The following is a 15,834-nucleotide window of genomic DNA, read 5'->3' as shown; positions in this document are numbered from 1 at the left end:
TGCACCAGAGCTGGGAGGGTCAAGAAGCACCACGAGACCCATCTTTAGACTAAAACTCCTTATAGCCAAGGTCCAAATAGCATGAAACGACATTTTAAAGCAGTGTACGAGCAACGTATGGATAAGAAGTTGTTTTACCAAATATAGCCCAAATAGGAGAATGTTACCAAAAAAAAAAAAAAGGTAACGAGAACAAACATGGGCCTCCCACAGATCCTTTTAACACAAGTACAGCTCATTGTTATCATAATTACACAGATAAATGAATTCAAAATTTGGTAATAATCACAAGTAGAAAAAGATTCTATGTACGTGGCTTTCTGATAGCCATTGTTGAGGCACCAAATAGTTGAATATGGTCAATGCCATGTTGATTGCGTCCACTTCAAATCTTCAGTGAAGCCGACTGATATAATCAGCAATTTCAGCAGTTATATAGCTCAAACCTTTTGACAGCAGGGCCTGATGCCACAGCATTTGTTTTCTTCCACTGACAGATGAATCACATTATCCTGAATATGACTCTGAGCTAAACCAGCTCTTGAACTTGACCATGCAGTAAACAAACTCTCCACAACATGCTGGGAGAAACCATTTTTACTGAGGTCTAAAATTTGCAACTGTTTTGCCATGGTAATAGCAGCCAGAACCCCCTGAATGTATTCAGATTCTGAATTCAGTAGGCTCTCCTGGGATGAGCTAATATGCTCGTTGCTCAATCCAGAAGCAGTAACATTCACCCCAAATGTATCATCATCACTATCTGCAACTTCGATCTGATTGAAATCTGTGTTAGCAGCACAGAACTCTTGTGTAGAAGTCTCAAACTCTTTATGTGCAGATGCTTTGTGTAAAGAGTTTGGAAGAATGAGCTTAGTCTGCGTGGAGTTTGGGCTTCCTTTCACTGATGGCAAACTATATCCTAATTCAGCTGGAAGGATGTTTTCGGCCAAGTTGAGCTCTTCGAGATAGCAATTGCTCGACAGTGCCTCAAGTATCCTAAGGATGCCAATTAGCCCAAGTTGGCATTTGGAGAGTACCAAAGTTTTTAAACAACATCGAGGATCTGCAAGTACAGAGGCCAGTGCAGTGCCACCCTGATATCATGGTTTCATTTAGATTCTAAAGAGAAAAATGATGCCAGAATCCTGTTAAAGAGCTCTTTTGACAAACCTTTTTATAACCTTACTAGTGCTAGATTATTACATCTAGAGGCCCATGACATTTAGAATACGATGATGGGCACCTCACTTTACCTTATATATATAAAGAAAAACAGTGCATATGGACACTCAAAATCAATATAAGCCTTGATTCATGCACATCAGATACCAGTAATTGTGATTGTAAAGTTAATATCAATAGTTTATAACCGATTCAACTTGCTGGAACTTGGTCACATTATCTGTATGAATCCATGAATGCACGTCAAAAATGTCAATAGCAGGTTACTGTGATTCTCAAGTATTAACTTCACCACCGTGGTAGTTGACAGACTAAGATAGATCAAGCACTGAATGCAAGGATGTTTTACAGAAAACAAATGGATTATGCCACTATGTGACTAAATATCTAATCACGAATCAACCTTGGGCAATCTTACCCAATAACACCACTTATGAGTTGGTTGTCTGAATATATATAGACAAACATGCGCGCGCGCGCACACACACACCCCACATGTGTGTGTGTAGGTCCTCTCCTCCTCATTCGGGTATCAGAGCCAGAGGGGGAAGTGGGGTGACAATTATGTATTCCAGCTTATTATAATGCTGCTAGTATAGATCTATAAGCTTAGATCTTTGATGTCGAACATGTTACTTGTGAAGTCCCAACAGTCGGCCCGGGCAGTGTAAGGCCACAGAACGCAGTGTAAGACCTCCAGGACTGTTGAGGCTCTTGGAGAAATCTAAAGCAGTATATTGTTCTATATTTTAGCTCTAACCCGTTAGATCTATGCTATCTTTATTATATGTGTGTGTGAGTGTATCCAGAGCATAAAACACAATTAAGAACAACATAAGCACAAACCCTTTCTTCTGCTCCCTTTTGCATAATAGCTCAAGAATACCATATATAAACAGATAGACGGGTACATATATATGCAGCACCGAAAATACATCCCAAGAATATAAGCAAAACCGTCTTTTGCTCCTTAGGGGGGAAAAAATACCTCTTGCATGATAGGATTTCCTCCAAGATTCAGCTCAAGAATACCATTGATTAAACAAATTCCGGTATTTCGCATACTGAAATACTCTGATGTTATTCCACAAGATGATAGATCCAGCTTCACCAGTTCCTGAGTCTCATTTGAGAGTGTCTTAGTCAACTGTAATGCCCCATCCTGCAAAAAGAATCTTAAGTAACTTTAAAATTGAGGATATTAAGTCAAAGAGAATCTGCTAGAAAACAGACACAACAATCAACTTACCATTCCAATACTGCAGCCTGCAAGCATCAAAGCTGACAATCTTAAGTTCACGGCAGATTGGCAAAGGCTACCTACTACAGGTTTGCTCAACTTAATACCAGATAAATTGAGCTCTTGAAATCTAGAAACATCAAGTTGTAAAATGTTACATTATTATCGATTCAAGATATCATTTAGAACAAATTATGCACATAAAAGAAAATTGATTTAGATGCAGAAACAGGGCAAACCTTTTCAAATCAGCAATTTTAAGCATAAGGTTCGTAATGGCATTCCCAGATACTGGGTTATTATATCCTGGTTAAAAGAGAGAGAGTCTTAAATAGTGTACATAGAAATCCTGAAAATAGATTTGCATTTATAAGAAGTACCTAAAGAGAGATTTGTTAATACAGATCCAGAATCCAGTGAGTCAGCAATCTTTTGAACTGTTCTAGACGTGATAGAACAGTGTTCGACATTCAAACTATAAAGAGCTGGAACAATGAAATGGTTTTATTAGAAGGAAAACAAGAACAAAGAGGAAGATCAATTAAATGAAAAAGAATAATGAAAAAAAGGAAAATTACTGCAATAGAAATACAGACACGCCATAAATTGTGAGAAAGAGCTTTATTTTCTTAGTTTACACTATTTGGCAGCAATCAAAGTAGTACACTATAAGTTACCAATTTCTTTAGTATGTTAGGCACTAAACTAAAAGCACCAACAAAAAAATAAAAAAGATGCCACAATTATGTTTCTAGCAGATCATGAAACTAAGCCAGGTTTGAAACTATTCTTAATAAAATGGATAATGATTATAGAAGAGCAAAGGGAAAATAAAAAAGATCGGGTGGAAGGGGAAAGAAGTTCACCTTGGCAGTTCTTCAAAATGCAAGAAAGGTAAGAAGCACATGCATCAGTCAAGCGGTTGCCAGAAATGTTTAATACTTCCAATCGTGAGTATAGCACCGGGCATTCACAAATCTGTAAATCAAGAGAACAAAAATTCTTACAGGAGCAAATCGTGGTGTTCCCTGCTGCAGCTAAAAAAATTTGCAATTCGAGCAACTTTCCATTCAGGATGTATAGATATCCATAAACAGATTATAGTTCAAGTAGTTCTCCAGCATAGCCAACTCTTATCGTGTACAAATAAAGCATCACTTAAATAGATGAAGGTATCAATTATTTTACTTAAATCGAATAGCCTGTGCAACTTCTCACATTGATATCATTGAAAATAGAATGAGTATTCCACCAAGAGAGATTCTTTATGGGATGTTACAATTTTCTAAGAGATTTTTGTACTTTGGGACACAGCAGCTTTTTGCATGGTCTAGCCACCTATATAGCCAAATTTGGAGGCAGGATACTCCGGATATACAACTTGAACATGCTTTAATAAAAAATGTGTCAACTAGTCAAAAAAGAGAAGGGAAAAAAAAACCCTTTGCAAAGTTAAAAGGTGATTTACAGTTCGATGTGTAGCTTAAACATCGAGCAGTTCAAAAAATCCAGAAATTATTGTCCAGAGAGTGAAAGTGCAAGAATCACGTAATGCAGGGCATCTCAGCGACAGTTTTAAAGAACTTGCGAACAATTCACTTTGATAAAAGCTAAAAATTTGAGAGCATATCAGTAAACTTAACTGATCATGATCTTATACATTCTTTTTGGAAATACATCATAAGTGTCTGTTATATAAGTATCATTGGATGAATCTATTGATCTTTTTGTATAATGAGCAAAGAAATGGTAGGTTCTGCCTGTGCAGATTCGACACCAATTCTCAGGTACAACGTCACAATCCAAAGAGTTTGATTGATGACATAAGACTAGGCTATTGTTGAATGAAATGAAATTTTCATTGGAAAGCTGAACTCGTAATGATGAGATAAAGGCAGGAAAGTTTCAAAAGGAAGTGGTTAGATATTAGTTAGTTCATGTGGCTAAACAAATTTTCCTGCAAATTCTGGTCGCTTGCATCTGAAGAAAATGAAAGAAATGCTTTTATGTCTGCCACAGAGGGACAGAGAGGAAAGAATTCACTACACTTTCCTATAAATAGAACAACCTAGAAAGATACAGTAATTGACTTCTTGAACTACCTTCCACAGAGAGAGAGAGAGAGAGAGAGAGAGAGAGAGAGAGAATGCAGAAGCTGCATAACGTGATAAAATTCTTAGCTTGTTTAAGGATGCCCAAAGAGCACCAGTTATGTGAGTCGCAAAGTGTTAGTTTTTTCACAAAAGTGCAGTTAAATTAAGAAAGTGTCGACATCCAAGCAGGCAATGGTTTGAAAAATCCTAGCATTGTTGTATATACATATGTACTAATAGCTATTTTTACTTCATATTTAAATCAAGATCAGATAAAGCTTTCTGCATAAACACGATTAGGAATATATGGTCTTCAAAAAACGAAAATTTCTATTCTACAGACAAGCAAATCTAGTACAGGGTTTCACCAACTACAAAATTCAATAAACCTACAACAAGATAAGGGTAAGATGACCGCGAGTCACACTTTTCTGCTTTAACATACCTGTATATCATTCCAAAAAAATACAAAACCACCTTAATATTGTAGGATTTATGTAGCTTCCTGACATGATTATCCCCTATTTGTAAAAATAAAGATCTTTATCATGTTAAACTGCTTCAATTAAAAAGTTGTAATATTGATCTAGAAGAAAAAGTATGAAATAAGAATAACTATTGTATTCCTATACTCCATACATGACCATTGAACTTATCTCTTCAAACATTAAACCATAACAGTTTCTAAAATTTTAGGAGTTGACATCTATGTTCAAATCTATCACTTAATTTTCCAGGCTTAAGAGTTTCCTGTCACCAATAAAAGAATGAAAAATACAGAGTGTAGGAGATGGAACACACTTGGAATAAAGCTGTGGGACCAAGTCGGTTGCTGTGCAAATCTAATACTAAAGCACCATAATTCTGTCCTGATGATGCAAATACTTGCTTGAGTCTCTCCATTGTTCCATTTCCTGGAAAACAGCAACAATGTACTTACCAATCAAAGAGAAAAGAATTTATCATGGGTACTTCCTGAGAGAAACAATAAGGAATGCTACTGGTTTGAAGTCTGAAAAACCAAGTGAAATGACAAGCAAATAAAAGTTACCTAAGAGATTGTGAGAAAGGTTTATGATGGCAACTGTTTTGTGTGCATGCAAGGCATCAAGCAGTGGTGCGACAGATATATCTTGCAGTTCACAGTCAGAGACAACAATTTCATCTTCTGATACCTGGGAACACATGGGTGATTATAGCAGCTTGTGAAAGGACTAATGCCTATAAATTCTCCCGCAGTCATTAAAACTTATCGAAAGCAAGCAGCAAAAAACCAACACAAGTTATTTTAGCCCACCTCTAAGTTGTATAGCTTCTTAAGAACCTTCAAATTGGGTTGTTCTGATAGTTCCTCGCAGCAGTCAATGTATAACTTCATTACTCGCTTTTGTACCCACACTACTTGAAAGACAATGATACCATGCATAAATAAAGGGGTTTGCAACAAACAAAACAAAGGACTTAAGCGTAGCTTCATACAGAAAAATAAACTCATACTGGACAATTTTATATAGTTGCCACGAATGTGCTACATGACTACAATACCAGTCATTATTGTTAATAATCTCAAATAGTAAGCCAAGGTAATAGACATGCTCATATTATGGAAAAATAGTTATCAGCAAGACAGCCAAAACAGAGCCAACATTTATGGCTAAGCAATATAAGAGATCAATTTGCTCTTCATTCTTTAACTTGCTAATACAAAGTTAAAAAATATGGCACACAGACTCACAGAGAGTAGCCACTGGCACGAGATATTACGAGCTTTTGGGTATACAAAATGAAGGCTGACTTCATGTTTGTATGGGCTGGGATTAAAAAAAAAAGGAATCTTCCCCAAGTTTTAACTCACTAAAGTTCTGGCTTCAATTCTGGAAAAATTCTTCATGACAAGATTCTAGAGGTCTAGAAAAAAGAAAAAAGGAAACAAGATGCTTCAATTTCTAATTTACTATAGAAATACTGTTTTAAAAAGTGACTTAAATTCTAATGAAGAAACTCATCTTTTGTGATCGTTTGGGTCAAACTCAGTATATTTAAAAGACTAGAGACCCAAACGGCTGGAAGAACACATCTTATTTTACTTTATGCAAACGTTATCAAAGTTACCACCACAAATTGATGCATGATTTTTTATCGAACTTGCATGTGAATTTTGATGTTGAGAAATCCAACTGACACAAATTAATGAAGCATATTCAAACTTAAAATAGGTAAACCACACTATCTGACTTCCAAGAATTCAAAAAATGTCGACGTCAGATTCCTAAGCTTCTACAATTTGTTCATTGAATCTTTATATTGCACACACATCCATTTTATGCGTATAGTCTAGTGCCTATGTAACCTTATTGGAGAAATCAGTGGATATTGCATCTTTTGGATACCTGTCACTTGAACTCACATTGTGGCAAAGCTATGAAACATGGCTATGGACATGAGATGTGGCAGAACAGTACAAGGACACAACAAAATGCTTCTAAAAGAGAGTAGGACACAGGCTCAAAAACCAGTAGATCAATAATGAGAAAAAGGTAAAACATAAGACTTCGCCCAAAAAAAAAAAGAAAAATTTGAAATATCCTAAAATGTAATCTTAGGGAGAGGACAGGTGAGATCGTATGAGGGACTTTCTGTGTATACTAATCCAGTTTATGACCTTACCCAGACAAATGACAGCACAACATTTCTGAGTCCTAAAAATGTAGTGCAAAGAAACAAATATAGCATCAAATCCAATACATGAGTTTCTGGAACAAGGTTAAACAATTAATCTCAAGGATGAAAACCTAAATTTGGATGATAATGAACACAGAGGCCAACTTGGGGTGGATACAAGCTTAAGAGATACAATTACGCAGGAAGACACACACTACTGATCACTTCTAAGTGAACACCAATACAAAAAGGCAAATGGATAGTCTCATAAAGAAGATGCATCTCTATGGTCCATGGAGGGTAAGTAGGTTCATGAGTTGCCGCAAGCACTGTGGTTGGCCATGGATAGCCTTGTCTAGACTATACATTAGTTCAAAATCATAGTAAAACACTAACATTCTTGACGTGGTTAGAATCCTTTTTGGGTTATACAATTATTTCTGTAATTATTTTGACTATACATTTGCATAAAACTACGATTTGGAAGGTTGCAAGATCTCTTTGGGTGCCGATTGTGAACTGTATAGCATTGACTCCAAGGGCAAAATGTACTTCAAGGGTTAGATTTAGCCAGCCAAAACACATTCACTTTCAGTATGCAATTTGATCCAAGAAAATTTCCGTAGTCTACTACTTTTGGAACAATACTACCAAGTTGTGGTCCAGTATGGTGATACCATGGTAACTTAAGGACAACAAAATAGCTCCAACAGCCAAACCTTCTGCTGAAGTAGTCCTATCAAATACTCATTGTAATCAGCATATCCATTTCTTACCTAAGACAGTTAACATGCAAAAACAAAATGCAAAACCACAATCATACACTAAAGACTTTCAACAGAACTTATAGCTAATACAAGTTGAAGTCAAGTATAAAGATTACAGTACAGTACAAGTTGGAACAGCTAGACAAGAATGGAAATATGTACGTGTCCTTTATGCAATCTTGCAATATACTCCAGAAGTTATCTCCTGTCATTTCATCCATCCATGGTCATCTATTGCAGAAGACATGCATCTCCCGGTAGAAGGTTAAAACAGTTTATCATTTGTTTCAAAGAATTCAAAAGCAGTAAACTGATGGAAATGAAAATTAAGCACCCCCAGATTATGAAAACTGCTTCACATAAATAGAAGGTTCAAGTGCTATAGACATACCCCCAACTGAAACTTCAATCTGGCCATTTCCAAGTTCGCAATTCTTCAATATGTAAGCTTCCAAAGTTTCTAAAGATCTACCATCATATTTTATGTCTTGAACCACTGGCACCAAACCTGATGTGATAGCATATCTGTGTAAGCTACTATCCATGCTTGAGATAACATCACTTTATAATAAAAAAAACTTGCAACTAAGCAATCATGTTTGGTGATACCTGCAGGAATTATACTGCTTCATTATCAGAGGTACAACTAGGTGACAATTAGAGTTTTAGCACTCATTTCCTTTTCCATTTAATCTTTTACTGATTTTCCCAGGTTTTAACTAGAGTATTTTCATTACATTATATGAGTCTTTCACACCATCCATTTTGTTGTGTCATGTAAAAAAAAATGTTCTCCTTCCATTCCCCTGCACAGGCAGACAATGGGTTTGGTAATAGACACTAGACACTGATCCAAATCCAGACACAAGTTCTAGCTTCAACCACACAAAAGCGTGTACTAGCACAACAAAAATCAACAAATGCAGGGTTGGTCCAAAAGCAAGAATGAGACAACATGGCCATACACGCCACCAGAATAAAATTGCAATTGCATAATGGTATAGCATACAAAACAGCAAAATCTAAAGAAAAGAAAAATGTAAGCTAAAGTTAGTAACAATTGCTGCAAGTCTGTAATACAGAGGAGAAGCACAAACCAAACTGTGGTAACCTAGTGGCTTTGAAAATTAGAAATAACTGTTTAACCTACTAACCTAAAGTTAATTGCGTGTATAACACTTCAACTCCTTTCACAATGTAGGTTTCTAAAGAGGAAAATATGAACTACATGGAAACATGAAGAAATATTTAAATTCTTACTCTGTAATCAATTTCAGCAATTAAGAATAGCAAGATCATAATTTCATTGATCAGTCAAATAATTCAGATTAACAATAATTTTATCAATTTCAAATTAGTATCCTATTAAGAAGATGAAGCACATTAGGGAATAACAAGATGATAATTTTGTTAATCTGTTGGGTAATCAGACTCCATCATTTCACTTTGATACATAACAAAGTTTTTGCCAAATTACAAGTTACTTAGCTGCTAAGGAGGTGAAGCAGATCATTTGGACCAAAACATCCATAGGATAAAATTAATCTCCCAAATTAACATACATATTTTTAGTATAATGCAGAGACTGCATCTATTATGCACAACTATTTTCCTTCGCTCTCTAGCCCATTGAAATGCAAGCACTAATTGATTCATTTTGGGTTATGCACTCAATTGTTTTGAACAAATTACACACTTATAATTACTCCATGTTGAGGTCCATGTGTCAATTTGACGGCTGTAAGTGTGACATAAGCATAGGTGTCAGCAGTGGCATTGAGAGGAAAGAAACAAAATAAACCTAAGCACCAAAATAAATATACTGATGGGGCATAATATTTCTTCATGGCATGGACCATTCATACTGTGGCAGGCATAATAGTGTCACAATGGAATAGGGGATGAAACAAATATACATACTGACAAGTATGACATTGGTGATCTCAAATGTCAGTACACTATTGATTAACAGCTGGGTTCTTATGTTGAGGCATAGATACAAAATCTCATGCTAGGCGTCAAATTAGTGAAGACCTATCTACACCATGAAAAATATTGAGCGGTAAATTTATATATCCAAGAACTTCAACATCACAAACCTTTCCATTCTTATCCACTTTCTTAATTTTAAAAAAAATTCTAGTAAAACAAACATATGAAGGAAAATGAAATTAACTGTCCCTCATGTTGCTCGTCAGTTACTCTTGGATACAAACACTTAAGCTTTTTAAATGGACTTTTAGCTTTTCATAGACACGGTCCATCTCTTCCTAGTTGGAAAGCAAAATAGCAAATTGCAAATTAACTTCAGAAAGAAAAAAACTATTTCTACCCTTTGCTCTCCTCTCAGAGGGTAGTTGTAGGTAGTACAAGCATGCCACTTCAGCCTTCATCTGCTCTATGCTGAGTTTGTCTCGATTCACGAATGAGTCTAATTTCATTTGTACCAAGTAATCATCAACTTTGATTGGTATATGTTGCTGCAATCAACACAGTAAGTACAAAATGCTATAATTTATGGACAGACTTATAGTATTGCAGCCAAAATATATGATGATAGCAAATACACCTGAAACCCAAAATTAAGTGTTGCCAAAATCGATTGACATTAAAGATACAAAGGCATCAGTTATCTAGATTATGCAAATAAGAGGGCATTCAATTTGGTACAGGAGTCTTGGATTGTCAAGGGAGTAAAAGCAGACATTAGCCAGTATCGAATTTCATGCATCATATAGCATCAATACTGGCTTACAATCGCACTATCACTTAATTTAGGCAGTTTTCATACTGTTACTTAATATAGAGAGTAATGAGAAAAAATTATGTAAATGTACTTACACAGCTTTCATCAGGAGAGGAACAAATATTTGGCACATTGTGTTTGAAAGGCAGCTTTCCAGTGGCACTTGCAAATTCAGTTGTGCTTGAATGTCTGAAATCCTTGCCATCTTGAGCAACTAAGATTGAAGTTCTGGATTTGTACGAACAACTACTTTCTTCAAGGTTAACAGGAGTACAAGCATTCATGGCACATTTTGAGGCAAGCGGTGAAATATCCTACCAAAACAAAAAGAATCAAGCATAGTTTGCAGGGATAGTGTTACATGAGAGTTTGATCAAAGAGTTGCTTACAGGGAACTCATTAGCAGCAGGACAATTCGAATTCTTTGTATTCTCCACTGCAAATTGACAAAAGCAAGTGAGTGCTGTCATCTTAGCTGTCGCAATCATAAAGCTGAATGCAATGATTATTGACTTACATCCATCTGAAGTAGCAACTTTTTCTGCGTGGCCACTATAAATTGTTCTTCTGGAGGTATATTCCTCATTGTTTTCATATTCATCATCAGAAATAACAGCACGGGTACGTTTACGACCAACTGCCTGGCTGCCAACAGACATCGATGTGCTCCTGGGTGAGGTTTCAGGAGGCTTGATAGAAGTATGCACTGCTGCTTCACAACGGGTTCTCAACTTTGCTGCCTTTTTACCAGGATGGAGAAATGAGATCAATGGAGCATCTTCATTTAAGTCCTCCTCACATGAATGAGACTTTGACCTAGTGAAATTTGATGAACTTCTTTCCGGTGAAATGCTAACTTCAGACCTTTTTGCTGAGTGATCATCAATCTCAGTATCAGTTTCAGAACAACAGTGGCCTGCCGTATCTTTTGCCTCAATTCCCTTACTTCCTGAATGCCTTAGTTTGTCAATTGACAATTTCAGACTCCTAAAAAAAGAATCTTATGTCATCAAGCAGGTGTACCTTATAGATAATCAAAGTGGAAACATACTTGTGTGAGTGCTAGGATTAAAAAAAATGCAGGAGTAGCATGTACTTCATAGCGGTTAAAGGTCACGTAAAAAAAATACACTTCAACCTACAGGTGCTAAGAAGATTTTCACTCCTAAGTTTTATTCTTAAAGAACCTTTTAATGTCACAGACGAATTCACATAGGTCTCCAAATCAGAAAAGAATTTAGTACCTAGCCTTTTCAGCATTATCAAATCTGATCATGTGACAGTAGTGAATATTTTCAAGAGCAGACAGCTGAACAGAAGGAATTTTAGCTCCAAGAGCAATCCTGCATTGTAGAAAAACACCATGTGGCATGAGTCAAGACATGATGGATGCTCCAAAAGAAAATAGTCACAGATAGATTATGACAAAATGCAGCATCTTTTAAAGCAAATTTCACCTGTTGTAGCAAAAAGTTTGTGGTGCTGTAAAATAATAAAGGACTAATAACTACTTTTCTTTCCCTCTAGTGATTTTATTGATCTCTTCTTTGTTTTTTCTTGCATCAACTGACAGAAATTTACATGGAAGACTAACCCAAGTTTTTCAGTAATCACTAGTCAAAATTACAAATGTGCAACAACTTTTTTTTAAATTATCTGCATACAAGGACTTCTTTTATGAATTTGGCTAGGAGACATGCATCTAGACCTCTGCAGGGCCATGTGAACACAACCAAAAATAACTTGCAATTGTCTGTGTGCTTGAATGTGCCTATGATCTTCAAAACAAGAAAGCTAAGGACATAATCTGTTGGTGCGTGTCAGTGCATAGGCTATAAACCTTCTGTGTGAAAAAAGAACCTAATTGGCAAGTTCATAAGAAAAATCCCAAGCACCAGCTTGTTATAATAAGTACCAGGTCAAACAAGGACCTATCTGGAAAGAAGCCATTTTAAAGGCAAAGAGAACAGTCAAGTCGAAGTTACATGCCTATAACCTTCTTCAAAAGCCTCTAAGGCCCCCATCCAATCACCATCAGAATCGAGAACGTTTCCTATCTCAATCTTGGATAATGCTTGTCCCTAAAAGCACAACATTCACATAAACATAATATACTCACACAGATCGAGGGAAAAGCTAATATTCAGGTGTCAAAATATATTTTATAAACTGCTGTCTTACATAAACCAGTCTCATGCATAAACTTCCTATATCAAAAATGTACAAAAGAAGCAGGACATAGTAGTGTAGAGAGAGATATTGAGTTACCTCGAAGTTGCCAATTAGCTTGTATGATTCCCAGCTCTTTGTGTACCATTTAAGAGCTTTCTTGAACTCCCTAAGCTTCTGGTACGACTCTCCAATCGCAAGAAATGAATCTGCCAGGTGCTCTTTATCACAAACCTCATTTGAAATCCTTTTCTTCATCTTTGCATACTTAAGATGCTATAAGAAATACAAAGCAGAATAACTCATTGTTGCAGTAGCTTAGCAGACATGGGTTGGGGGAAAAAAACATGCCTTCCAAAATTCTTGAATGTCAAATTATGAGTACATAAACAACACTTCCATATTTAAGACTAATTTCCCTCAGGACCAAGAACATCTAAGTCATGCAAGATATTCTCTTTAATATGCATGAGCATCTTAAATCACAATGTTCCATCAGGGAATGTGAACATTTCATCATGTTGAAAGCTTAAAGTACTGCAGAACTTTCATTTCTGGCAGTCAAACTCTGGTTGGTCTATGGAATAATTGGTGTTTCCTATGATAAACTACTTCCAACAGGTCTAAACCAACTGCATGATTCTTCATATTCATGATTCCAGATATGGGTACTATCAAATTCTGATACAATTGGCTCTTTCAAGTATGATGCTGATCACACCAAATGTGAAAACAGATAAGGAAATAGTTTCTAATAGGTACCTTCCTCCATGCAAGTGTCATGCTTGATTTCTCAATAAGATGACCAAGAGATACAATCTGTTGCAGTAAATTCTTCCTCTCACATCCTGTGCCTCTAGCACTTTGCAACTTCCTTTCCAGCCTTTTGAGGTTCTGAGATTCATGCTTTAATTCTTCCGTTACTTCAATTGTTGCTTCTACAGTTTTAATATTCTGTTCAATTTGACTCACTAAAGCATCCTCATCTTCCATTGACTTTGCCCGTTGAAGGGCCTTTTGGTAACAAATTATGGCCTCATTGTATTTTTGGACTTTGTAGTGCAACTCCCCAAGATTAATAAAACCCTTTGCCTCACCTTGGCAATGCCCAATTTTCTTACAAATTGTGATATCCTTTTCTATGTGCTCTCGTGCTTTGTCCCATTCCCTAAGGTCCATATAAACATTGCCAAGGTTATGGTGCAGCCTACTACGTGCATCATCATCCTCATCAACCTCTTCTTCATCGCAGATTGTTAATCCTCTATTGAGAATTCTCTTGGCTTCTTCCAAGTTATCAAGATCGATTTCAAGCATTCCAAGGTTATTATGAGCATCAATGTACTCCCTAACAATAGAAGATTTGCTATCTGTTGGACTCTTCTTGATATCTTCAGCAAGTTTCATGGCTAATTGAAAGTACATTTTGGCATTCCTAATCGAGGAATGGTCATCCTCAGACTTCAAAAACATTTCATGGTATGTCCGACCGAGTTGTGTACTTGCTCTTTGTTGCTCAATGAGGTTATTTGTGTCCTCTGCCAGCCTTAAGTGCTTTTCCTGTAAGACGAAAACCAATAAGAAACAAGAACCATAAACAAAGAAAAAGTGAATATTTTGATTGAAATTTGAAAACAGATTGCAAATTCAGCAAGAACAGAGACCTACTGATGAAACTGTACTTCCTCCAAATGCAAATACAAATTATATACATACTTTGATTCATAAAAAGGCTCATAAAAAGGCTTAACAACTTCTTAGATAAGCACAAATTAGAACACCACAAATCAATAGTCATACAACTATATGAATTTATTGCCATTGTCTGTCAGGTGTCTCAAATCAGCTTGCATGCACTTTAAACTAATCCACCATACGTTGGTGCCATGGGCCAGCTTAAGCATACCTCAAACTAATCCAGTTTCCTAACCAAAGAAGCCTGTTGCAAAGTAAGAGCAATGATCACATAACCTTCCTGAGATGGAGATTCAAGCCCGACTGAACGCAATTACAATATCGAAAGCTAACTAGGCAACCAAATGCATCATTTTCATAAAGTTTCCTTATTTCTCTAACCAAAAGGTAACAAAGTTCATATTCCAAGCCAACGTACAACTCATAATGCATAATGTACAACACTTCCACACAGTAGCGAAAACCCATGAGCAATTACCATTTCCCCAAAAAAAAATGGCTCAATTTCTTACTGGTAACCTACTTCCTATTCACTTTCACTAGAAATTGACAAAATTAAGATTCCAGGCCAACGGTACGACTCATAATGCACCAAGTAGAACACATAACCCTATGAGCAAGGACAATTTCCCAAAGTAAAGGGGGAAAAAAAGGGTCAAATTATCAATTGCCTGAATCTTTAGGGCTTCGTGGAAATGTTGGAGGCGGAGGTGGAGTTCGCCGAGGGTATTACAAGTAGGAAGGAGTTGGTTGGGCGGCAAATGCTTCACTGAAACCTCATAATCCTTCTGCAGCCAATCCAGCGCCTCCACGTACTCCCCTCGATTCTTATGGATGTTTCCAATGAAATTCGCCCACCGCGCCTCCTCCGCCCTATTCCCAACCGCCTTCGCTTCGCCGTAGGCCTTCATCGCATCGCGCAGCTGCTGCTCCTCGTCTTTCTTCTTCTTCGCCATTTTCTATTCAGTATTTTGATCTTTTGACGAAGATTTCGCTTTTGGAAGTTTCGATTCAGTACGAGGTTTCGAAATATTAAAATATGCAAAAAAAAAAGAGGGGAAATGGAGAAAATATAGCTTCCCGCCATTCATTATTAGTACGCGGGAAGAATAATACAAATTTTTTTTAAAAAAAAAGGGAAACGGAGAATAAATTAAATTAATTAATTAAAAATAAGACATTAAAATTTCCAATAAAAAAAATGGCACGCTTTAGGTCGGTAAGGCCCTTTTTTGACCGTCAAACTAAAATTCATCAGCACAAGAAATTCATATTTCA

At 36.5% G+C, this 15,834-nt stretch overlaps 1 protein-coding gene across 1 annotated transcript; it reads right to left on the bottom strand.

Moving 5' to 3' along the window:
• Positions 1-253: 253 nt before the first annotated feature.
• Positions 254-15,512, bottom strand: LOC113776911 (protein TONSOKU-like). The gene is made up of 19 exons (XM_027321960.1): positions 15,228-15,512; positions 13,624-14,421; positions 12,961-13,137; positions 12,682-12,773; positions 11,937-12,035; positions 11,210-11,679; positions 11,082-11,128; positions 10,788-11,006; positions 10,279-10,426; positions 8,338-8,454; positions 5,816-5,916; positions 5,570-5,693; positions 5,320-5,432; positions 3,292-3,403; positions 2,806-2,910; positions 2,665-2,731; positions 2,435-2,555; positions 2,174-2,347; positions 254-1,097 (listed from the first exon to the last, which is right to left on the bottom strand). Exons 1-19 carry the CDS (start codon positions 15,510-15,512, stop codon positions 441-443), a joined length of 4,026 nt encoding a protein of 1,341 aa, XP_027177761.1. The 3' UTR covers positions 254-440.
• Positions 15,513-15,834: the final 322 nt, after the last annotated feature.

The sequence above is a fragment of the Coffea eugenioides genome, chromosome 7 (genome assembly GCF_003713205.1).
Source record: "Coffea eugenioides isolate CCC68of chromosome 7, Ceug_1.0, whole genome shotgun sequence".
Lineage (NCBI taxonomy): Eukaryota > Viridiplantae > Streptophyta > Magnoliopsida > Gentianales > Rubiaceae > Coffea > Coffea eugenioides.
This window is presented reverse-complemented; position numbering and strand designations above follow the sequence as displayed.